At 46.7% G+C, this 10,469-nt stretch overlaps 1 protein-coding gene and 1 long non-coding RNA gene across 3 annotated transcripts; both read right to left on the bottom strand.

Annotated features, from left to right (window-relative positions):
• Positions 1-175: 175 nt before the first annotated feature.
• Positions 176-7,641, bottom strand: LOC121066421. 2 transcript variants are annotated; one of them, XR_005817753.1, is made up of 3 exons: positions 6,111-7,641; positions 5,672-5,754; positions 222-355 (listed from the first exon to the last, which is right to left on the bottom strand). XR_005817753.1 is itself a non-coding variant. In XM_040549910.1 (2 exons), the coding sequence occupies exons 1-2, from the start codon at positions 7,035-7,037 to the stop codon at positions 323-325; spliced, it is 960 nt and encodes a 319-aa protein (XP_040405844.1). In that variant the 5' UTR covers positions 7,038-7,641; the 3' UTR covers positions 176-322. The 2 variants fall into 2 exon arrangements, 1 of the variants encoding a protein (XP_040405844.1); XM_040549910.1 differs by lacking the exon at positions 5,672-5,754 and having other exon boundaries at positions 176-355.
• Positions 802-5,663, bottom strand: LOC121066423. The gene is made up of 2 exons (XR_005817762.1): positions 5,025-5,663; positions 802-1,360 (listed from the first exon to the last, which is right to left on the bottom strand). It is a non-coding gene; the product is annotated as an uncharacterized LOC121066423 (long non-coding RNA).
• Positions 7,642-10,469: the final 2,828 nt, after the last annotated feature.

The raw sequence follows: 10,469 nt of genomic DNA, 5'->3' as shown, positions 1-10,469 counted from the left end.
TACCGTGGTCACGGATTCACCAATAACGTAGCACACCCTCGCTCTAGTTGTGTTCAATGAGAACTGTCACGGCTAGGAACAATGCAACGAAGGGCAGTTTATTACAGCAACAGGGACACAGGTTCTTTAGAATTGCCGGCGATAAATTCACTGTCCGCAAAAGCAAGTGAGCACACATGAAATACACAGGTACTCGTCCTGGCTATTAACATGTTAAAAGGCACAAAGGCTCTAGAAATTTCTAAGTTTCTACGGAGACACCTGGTACAACCAAGCGTTCAAATCTTACCCCACGACATCCCAGTGCGGGGGGAAGAGAGGCTCAGCCCGTCGACTGATCCTGGAAGTCAGAAAGGTATCCTTCGTGATGGTATCTTCCCTAACATCCCCTTTCACTTAAGCCAATTTACATTATCCACCAATCTATTCTCTTTAGTGACCAGTGATAGGACCCGCGGGAATGGTGTCAACCTGTGGCAGGAGAGGTTCAGGCTAGACATCAGGAAGAGGTTCTTCACTGAGAGGGTTGTCGAGCACTGGAACAGTCTCCCCAGGGCGGTAGTCACTTCACCAAGTCTGTCGGAGTTTAAGAAGCGTTTGGACTGTGCACTTAGTCACGTGGTCTGAATTTTTGGGTTGACCTGTGTGGTGCCGGGAGTTGGGCTTGATCATCCTTGTGGGTCCCTTCCAATTCAGGATATTCTATGATTCTGTGATTATTTTCTGTCCCTTTTAGGTGGAGCTTGAGTGACTCTAGTCAGGCATATCTTGGTTATGATTTGTAAAGTTTTCTTGCTTTCGTTTAAAGGTATAGGGGACTGAGAAATTCAGAGCGTGTGCTCAGTGAGGGGTGGTCGCAGCTTGGAGGCATGGAGCTTTTGAGATGGAGGTGTGTTTTGGTATTATAATGATATAATGAGCAAAAGTTCACTAGAGTACAACGTTTTGTCAAAACCATGACAGGTTGTTGGCTCAGGGTGTGAGAAACAAAGTTGTGTTTTTGCAGTAGAGAATTACTTTTCTGTATTCCAAGGTAATTGTGTAGTCATAATAAGGAGAAAGGCTAAGTAGATAAGTGAAGGGAATGAGGACACAGACTCCAAGATAGTCGAGAAATGGAGACCCTTTATTGTTCCAATGCCAGATATTATGTAGCTTTCTGAGCCAGCTACATGCACTGCACGCGGCTAGCATGCGTAGTTACAGACTTCTGATTGGTGCATCCCTTTTGATCATGCATAGCCCTCTATAGGCCCGTCCGAGTCTAGCAACTTCTTATTGGTTCCCACTTCCTCTTATTCTAGCCTGGTTACCACTCTATGCCTGTGAGTAACCTTCTTCTTAACCCTTAGTGCACCGCCTTACCAATCAGCTCCAGTTTATCACTGAACGGGTCACCCATAATTCCCCCTTTTTTTTTCTTCTACAAGCCAAATCGTGCGCAACAAACGATTAATCATTTTTTGCAAACATTGCAACAGGCACGGTATAACTATTACAATTGCAACAAAAGCGATAAACAAAATAATCACCCTTTTTACCAACTCCGTTAGTCACCCGGTTTTTCCTAATCCCTTTAGCCAAGACTCCAATCCCAGTGAGCTTGTCGTTAGCTTATCAGACGACTCATTTCAACAACTTAAAAAACTGAATACTGTCTGGGCTGGATTGAGACCCATGTGGCGCTGAAACTGCAGAGGTGGAGGAGGGCGGTGGTCCCAACCAAGGCCGCACGCCATGGGCTGGCACCTGTCGTGGTCCTTGTCCTGTGGAGACACAAGCATACCCTCGCCCCCAAGTTATTAGCTGGTATGGTCCTTCCCACCCCCCGATATCCAAGTTTCGCATCATAACCATCGCCTTCCCTGTTTTAACTGATGTTAGTCCTGATTCCATTGTTTTAAAATGCTTAATAAGGGGTGGTACATCTTCGTGTTGAAAAGCTAGTGTTAAATGATTCATAACATAGATTACTTTAGCTAACCTGTTCTGTGGTGTCTCTTGAGTCTCCCCCTGGTTTTGTTTTGCTAGCAGGTCCTTTATTGTGCGGTGTGCTCGTTCTACTATGGCTTTTCCTGAGGGTGAGTGTGGGATGCCTGTCTTGTGCGTGATACCCCAAGTTTGGAAAAATGCCGTTGTAGAGTGGCTGACATATGCGGGGCCATTATCTGTTTTTATTTCTTTTGGGATGCCAAGGGCGGCAAAGGCTGCACGAAAATGTGCTTGTATGTGATGGCTAGTCTCGCCTGCCATTGCCGTGGCCCAGATTGTGTGTGAAAATGTGTCTATGGGTACGTGAACATATTTTAACTTTCCGAATTTGGGAATGTGAGTAGTGTTGGTTTGCCAAATCTGGAGGGAGGAGAGGCCCCTAGGATTGACGGTAGTCAGTGGGCCTGTCTGCTGTTGACAATCTGGGCAGGTTTGGACTATGAGTTTTGCCTCTCCTATAGGGATTGCAAATTGTCTGGACAATACTTTCGCTGCCTGGTGAAAGAATTGGTGTGACAAACGAGCCTGAGATAGTGTATTTAGTACCGGGACTTGCAATGCTACGTTAGCTAGCTGGTAGGCTTGGGCATTCCCCTTTGTAAAGAAACCCGGTAAGGTGGTATGACTCCTAATATGAATTATCCGGTATGGATGGGTACATTGCTCAACAAGGAATAGCAATTCCTTGAATTTTGCAAATAATGCTTCATTCTGAATGTGCCTGATTTGAGATTGTTCAATTCGTTGTACCACTCCCACCACACATTGTTAATCTGACACAATATTCACGGGGACCTGATGCCATTGTTTAAATGCCAATATTGTTGCATGTAATTCTACTATTTGTGGGGAGCCTTGAATGTTTTCCATTATGTGGTTCCACTGGCCCCCTTGTTCCCATGTAACTACAGCTTTTCCCGTTCGCCCCAACCCAGCAGTGAATACAGTTTGTCTTTGGACAGGGTGCCATCTATATAGGGGTTTAACCTCGAGTTGTACAGTATTATAAAAGGTGAACATTTTATGAGATAGGAGGTGTATATCTAATTGACCATCAGAGCCCGAAAGGGCTGCTTGCAGCTCAGTGCTATTCTGGAAGCACCGGTCAAGGTAGTCCTTAACTATCGGAATAACAATGCTTTTTGGTTCCTCTCCAGCCATCTCTACGATACGTTCTCTGCCCTTCTTAATTAAGGCTGCAAACATTTCAATGTGAGTCGCGAATGTCTTAGTAGGTTGATGAGGTAAGAACACCCCTTCCACTAAAAATAGTGGATTCGCTGCGGCAGGATCCCATTGCGCGATGATAACTAAAGGTTGCGGATTCTGGTTGCATATGTAGAGCTGAATGGGTAAATTTTTCGCACGTCGTTGGCATTGTTGGGCTGAAACTTTTTCTTCAACGTTGCTTAAAGCTACTCTGGCCGCATTAGTCATGTTTCGGGGCGCATTAACGTCCATGTCCCCTTTCAAAAGTTTAGACAATGGTGCTAAGGTTTGATTATCAATGCCGCAGAGCGTTCGTATCCAATTTATATTTCCTATAAGTTTCTGGACATCATTCAGCATGCAGATTTCTGTTGTGATGGCTACATTTTGGGGTCGAATACTCTGTTGTAATATGTTCTAGCCTAAATATTTCCAAGGCGCCTCCGTCTGGATTTGTTCCGGCACAATTTGTAACCCTCTTTTTTGCAACTCCTGCTGTAGAACAGGCAACACTTCTTGCACTAAGCTCTCGGATGGGCTGGAGAGCAATGTTTCGTCCATATAGTGATAAATGTACACGTGAGGGAATTGCCTTCGCACAGGGCACAAAGCTTCTGCAACGTATGTCTGGCATATAGTTGGGGAATTTTTCATCCCTTGGGGTAGTACAGTCTGATGGTATCTGTCTATGGATTCACTCCTGTTGATTTTTGGGACTGAAAAGGCAAATCAGGGAGCATCTTCAGAGTGAAGTGGTATAGTGATTCAAAGATCGATAGTCCAATTTCTTTAAGTGGTATATTCTTTATTGCAGCGCTGGATGCACGGGGGATCTCTCCGCCTGTCGTGCATACCTGAAGTGAAAAGCCATCCCAAATTTATACAGCAGAGTGATGAATATGTTATTAACGCCTATACATATTCATTATCTAACCCCGCCTACTCTTGCTTCTCATGCTAATTAGTTTTTTGTGTCCTGCGTCTGCGCAGATCCTCTCATCAATTCTGGGCAGTGTTCGTCGGGCTGTGGGTGGTGGTCTCAGAGAGGAAGGCCATAAGTCTTCCTCACAGTGTACTTTTCACCCTTAGTCAGGATTCTGCTGAGTTTGCTTTCTTCCTAACCGCAAGGACTGGTTTTTGCTAATTATTTCTTTATCTCATGTTCCAATATCCAGTTTGAGATATATTGTCCTCCAATGTCCTGTTTGAGATATATTGTCCATAAATCTGTTTCCTGTTCTATACATAATGGTCTGTTTGCATTTTATTCCTCCTTTATCTCAACTTCTTTAATCAATAGTAAAAAAAAAAAAAAAAACAATCCTTCAAGTCAATAATTAGTATATCCCAATTTCAAGGGAGCATAGTAGGGGAAGGCAATCCGGGCTGGAGAGCTCCCATGTCTTCCATGACATTGTTTATCTGGCGCAGGACATGGAGCAGTCGCCATTTCCCACTTTTCTTTTCGATCACAAATATTGGTGAGTTCCAAGGACTAGTTGTGGGGGTGATATGTCCTAATTTCAGTTGCTCTTTTTGTTCCAATGCCAGATATTATATAGCTTTCTGAGCCAGCTACATGCACTGCACGCGGCTAGCGTGCGTAGTTACAGACTTCTGATTGGTGCATCCCTTTTGATCATGCATAGCCCTCTATAGGCCCGTCCGAGCCTAGCAACTTCATACAGTGTATACGGTGTATACAGTGTAATTCTTATTATATAACTTCCTCTTATTCTAGCCTGGTTACCACTCTATGCCCGTGAGTAACCTTCTTCTTAACCCTTAGTGCACTGCCGTATCAATCAGCTCCAGTTTATCACTGAATGGGTCACCTGTAGATAAGTGGATAGTAAAGGCCTCACTGTTCCAAAATAAGGTAGAAGCTTGAGAAAAACAAGATGAGCAGTGTGAGAATAGTAAAACAAAGATCACAAGTTCTCTAAACATAAGAAAGGAGAAATTAAAGGGTTGAAAAAACAGAAAAATTGTACATACATGGTATAGAGGAGTGTTGAGTAGCTTGTGAACCTGTAGTACTCAGCCAATGAGGAAACAGGGGAGGTGATCAGGCGTCGGGTAATAGGGAATAAAAGGTTATGATTTGTTTACTAAAATGCGCTCCTGACTGACAGGATGCCAGCCATTGCAATCACGAATAAAATAGCTTCACAGAAGATCCTGTCTGAAGAAAATTATTTGAGATTTTTCTCACAAGGATAGTAAACATGCAGCTTATCAGTCTCGGTGCGCATAAAGAGCATCAGGTCCCTGTCTCATCACAGAGCCTATCCGTGGTGTCTCCACTCCGCTCTACGTTCTGTACTGTTCCTTAGAGTCAGCACACCAAGTTCCCCTAGTGCAATACCATGTAAAGTTGGAGGCCTAGGGAACGCTTAGGTAGCACAGCTACCCTCCACTGTGAAAGCTTCTTCAATGCTGTACATTTTCTTTAAAATGTGAATATTAGTTTAATTTGCCTAGTTACTTAAGGCAATTACTCCACAAGTACCAAAAGCGATATTGAGAAGCCTACTTCCAGCATCTCTCTTGGTAATAATAGCTTCATACTTGTGTGCTTATCCTCATGCCTTTTCCTTTCAAATACTGTAAAGGCAGAGACTGTTCAACAGTCATCTCTGATCCAAAAACCAAAACTCTGATTTCATCCCAAACCCATGCTGTCTGATGTCAGTAAAATTGCTATCACTCTTGGTCATCCTGGCCGTCGCAGTTGTGCCTCTGTTGGACTCTCTGTCCAACCGTGTCGATCACCCCTGTCCTGCTCCCTGCCCCCCGGGTGGTTCTTCTGTCCCTCTGCCCTGCTGTCTGTCCACCCAGTTCCTCTTTTGCTGCTTGTATCCCACTTGTGCCCTTTTCCTTTTTCTTCCTCCTTCTGTGCCTCACAGCCCATTTCTGCAGGAGGCAGCTGTTCCCCACGGCATGGATGCTGGGACAGATGGGCAGACCTGCTCGATGCCTGAGCCCCACAGCCCCCCAGGGGAAGGGGAGAATGTCTGGGCAGGGAGTTCTGCTGCAGTCTCCCTCCCAGGAGTCCTGCGCAAGAGTTTAATAAAGTTTGCTTTCTGGCTTGTGCTGCCCTCTGTGTTTGTGGACAGTGTAAGGGGCCGTGGCCGTGCTGCTGGGTGCAGGTTCCTGGGTGTGGAGTGGGCAAGGGCTGGGGTGTTGGCCCCGTGTTTATTGTCCATGGGGGAGCCAATGGACACAGACAAGCGATCTGGGTGTGGGGGGCTACTCTGCTGGGGAGGCTGCAGGCGGGGGGGGCAAGGGCAGCAATGGTGGGGGTAGGCCTGTGCTGTCTTTGCTCCCTGGGGCTGGTCTGTGCGGAGGGAGTGATTGGTGAGCGTGACCTGGGCTGTGGCTGCTGTGAAGGAACAGGTGAGGGAGGGCCTGGGCATCCCTGGCAGAGGGGAGGGAAGGGTGTGGGGAGGCTGGGTCCTGCGGGATCGGTGGCTGGGGTAGGGAAAGCCACAGAGGGTGGGCAGTGGATCAGAAAGCATGGATTTGACTCTGGGGCGGGGCGTCAGCTGGGTCAGGTGGCTGGGAGCGTCTTGCCCCAGAGCATGCCGGGAGTTGTGGTCTTTGGGCTCCGGGCGTTTAATCGGCCACAGTGGTTTCCAGAGCATGTTGTGAACTGTAGTTTCACGTTGCCGCTCAGCACGGGCCCATTTAGGATGGGCAGTTACTTCCTCCGTGTCACTGGAGCGGGGTGCTTTTTCTTGCCGTTCTTGTGTGGTGTTCCACGCGGCTCCCGCCGCTTCCCTTAACGAGCAGACGGCCTGGGAAGCCGTGCCTGCCGTTCTGCTTCCGCCCATGCATGGAGCAGGCTGGCGCGGCGGCTCCTGGTGTCACCTGGTGGCCGAACAGCGAGCGGTGCTGTAGGCGAAGACGCGCTGCGGTGACGCGTTGCTCTCTGCTCCCACCTGCTGGCGAAAGGGAGGTACTGCAGACGGAGGAGATGCGCATGCGCTGTAGCAACCGCCAGGCTTCGTGCCCCGCAGCATGCTGGGAGTCGTGGTCTTTGGGTTTTGAGCTTCCTGTCGGCCATGTTGGTTTCCATGGCATGCCGGGAAATGTAGTTTTTCACATGGCCGCTCAGCTTCGTAGTGGGTAAGGGCACGTTGCTCAGGGCAGTTACTTCCTCCCTGAGACGACATGGGGTGCATGTTTCTGCTGTTTTCATGTGTGGTTTTCCACGTGGTTTGCACTGCTTCCATTATTAAGAAAACAGTTTGGGAAGCTGTGTCAGCTGTTCTGACGATGAGGGTGGTAGCATCCTCTGCCCCCACCTGCTGGCGAAAAAAATCAGTAACGCAGGCAGAGCCATGTAGGACTTAGAGATAAGAAGCCTTCAATGTACGGGGGCCCCTAAACTCATGCGCTGAGCATGTGAGACAAATGTCTGTGACACGAAGATCAAGGACGACTTCACAGAGGTAAGCAGCTTTCCCTTTGTTTCCCCGTCCTCTCAGGAGCCCTCTTTATGATGCTTGTACACACTTCAGGCTCACAATACTCATTTTCTCCTCTACTTAGTATTCCTAGTCCCTGCCTAACCCCCCGCCACACACACTTTCCAAGGACCTACGTGCTCTGCTCAGGTCCCTCCTGAGGTCCTACAGATCTTTTAAATCTGTGCAGTGTCCTTTCCGGCTTGTACTGTGCCACTATTTTTTCCTTTCACCTTTTGAGAATGGCTGTACCCTTTTCAGATCTTGATTGGGTTGACTTTTTTGGACCCATCTGTATAGCCTTTTCTTTTTTAGATAGTCTACTAAGGTATGTTACTTCTCCGGTGAGTTATTGTACTACATTGAATTGCTTTTTTTTGTGGTTTGTAATCTGTTACACTCCTAGATTATTTCTACCTATGTAAAGAAAGGTTTCAACTAATTACAGTCAAAAAAAAGTTTCACTTACCTACTTGGTCATATTGTTGTCTCAATAATCAGAATTGAAGCAAAAGCACAGGAATTGTTGATTCTAGTAACACTCCACACACCATCGAGCTAAGCCAAATAAAAAATGCAGTTGCTGCTCCTCCTGCTCTCTTTATCCCTTCCTGTGCTTTGGCCCTCCTCTTTCCCAGGTGATTGGGGCAGGGTGCCGGGTGGGGCCTAATGCTGTGAGCCGCAGGTGTCCTATTAGAGAGCTCATTCTGCCTGAGCTGCTCTTTGGGGGTAAGTGCTTTGTTTTTCCTTCAGTTAGTTGCAGGTTTTTTTTTTTTTTTTTTTTTTTTTAGGTGGGTCAGAGTCTATGGGCTGATGCGTTTCCAAGTTGAAAGTGATAAGTACATCTATTTAAGGTACCATCTAGTAGGATCATCTAAAGTAGATTAATCTATATAGTAGTAGGTGCTTTTATTGCATGCAGCTCTTCTTCAGGTGAGTAATTGTTATAGTAATTCTTATAGTATAAGAAATTCTTTTCCCGTGTTTTGTTCATGATGTTTGTAGTGTGCCTTTTTATGTGTGTGTTTGGCCTGGAGCTGTCCTGCCTGGCAATTAGTGATGGTAGCTAACGTGGTGGTCCAACAGTGCAATAATACATTGTCCTGACTCTTTTGGGAAAGACATCTGGTCTGTCTCTGGGCGAATACTCAAGCTCTGGGCGAGTACTCAAGGGCAGCTGGCACAGAGTCTTTTTTCTTTTTTTTCCCAGCAGTAGGTAAACCTTAGGAGGAATCGGTCAAAGGAAACAGCAACTGTCAAGTTGCTGTTTGGCAAAAAACTGTCAAGTTCTTGTTCGGCAACTCGGTGACTGGTTTGATCTGCTTTTCAGATGTAAAGGCAAGTGGACTGCTGTTTTGAAATGATAAAAATAAAAACATGAAGTTTGTCAAATGTGGCAGAGCCTGTTTGCATTCTGTTTATTGCTTTTGCCAGTGATAGGTAACACTTATGAGGAATCAGTCGAAGGAAAGAGCACCTTCTGGAACTGTGAAGCTCTGCGTTGGCAGCTCGGTGACTGGCTTGACCTACTGTCCATTTCCAGAGGGAAGCGGAAAGCTGTTTTGAAGGGAAGCTGTTTTGAAATTAAAAAAGAAAAAAAATCATGGCGCTGCTCTATGGCACCTGGAGGACCACCACTCTGCGTGACAGTTAAAAGAATGTGATTTGGAGATGGAGAGCAGCAGAGGTAAAGCAGCTGGGAAGAGAGGTATAAGTATTGCAGAGGTATAGCAGTAGGTAGGCTGTGGTTATGAGGTGCCTCAGGGTGTGCTTTAAGTCTTGTTTCTGCTGTTCCCTCGTGCAGCCTTGGAGAGGTGAATTCCCCATGTTGTGGAGTGGTGCAAAAAGGTGAGGGGGTTGTCAGCCTGGTCAGTTTCCTTCACCAAAGCTAAGGTAAGTCTTTCAAGAGAAACAGGCTGGTTGTCTGTGCTGCACTCTGCATGCTGTTGACCTAAGCCAGACCAAAAACAGGGCTGCTGTTCCTCCTGCTCTCTTTACCTCTTCTCATGCACGGCCCCTCCCATTTTCCACATGATTAGGGCAGGCATTCTGCCTGGGCTGCTCTTTGGGGTAGGGGCATTGTTTTTCCTTCAGTCAGTTGCAGGGTTCTTTAAGTGGATCAGAGCCTATGGACTGATGCGTTTCAAATTGAGACCGGTAAGCCCATCTTTTTGAGGTAACTAGTAGGATCTGTTAGAGCAAAGCCGCCAGGTGCCCCCCCCCACCTTGCGGGCGGCTGCCAAATGCCCCCCCCCAGCCTTGTGGGTGGCCGCGTTTGAGCTTGGATCTACTTTCCAGGTACAGAGGTAAGTGGACTGCTCTTTTGAAATGTTAAAATTAAATATAGGGTCACTTGTGATGTTGAAGGTTGGGTGGTAATGCTGGCATCTAAATGTTTATCTTTTGACCGTGTTTTCCTTTGTTCAAGCTGAAACGCAGTGCGCAATACAGGACATCGCGACCCGAGCTACCTCAGGCAAGGTGAGCAATGAACAGAGGTAGCAGTTATTTTTGGGGTGTGGTTGTCATTGCAGTTAATTTATTACAAAAAGTAGAGTAAAAATCCATTTTGCCTTTTAGAGGTGCTTTAGGTGGCTTGAGAGCAGATGGAAACATCTGCCTCGGGGGTTAGGTGAGTGGGTGAAGTAAAAGAGCGGTTGAGAGTAACTGTCCTAGGGGTGCTGTGGCTTTTGCTGCTGTGGTTGCTTTCTCTTCTGTTTATCAGGTGCCACAGGCAAGGTGGGCTGTGATAGTGTTTAGAATAGGAGCAAAGCAGGTCACTTGAATGCTGTTTGG

The sequence above is a fragment of the Cygnus olor genome, chromosome 2, assembly GCF_009769625.2.
Source record: "Cygnus olor isolate bCygOlo1 chromosome 2, bCygOlo1.pri.v2, whole genome shotgun sequence".
Taxonomy (NCBI): Eukaryota; Metazoa; Chordata; class Aves; order Anseriformes; family Anatidae; genus Cygnus; species Cygnus olor.
The sequence above is the reverse complement of the archived record's forward strand: the minus strand, read 5'-3'. Positions and strand labels throughout refer to the sequence as shown.

What these genes read in the sequence shown, in the direction of transcription:
- LOC121066421 (XM_040549910.1), bottom strand. Translation starts at nt 7,037, where the DNA reads ATGGGCGGAAGCAGAACGGCAGGCACGGCTTCCCAGGCCGTCTGCTCG. An exon ending in CTGCCTCCTGCAGAAATGGG is followed by an intron (nt 356 to 6,110) that starts CTGTGAGGCACA and finishes CACGAAGGATAC; the next exon opens with CTTTCTGACTTCCAGGATCA.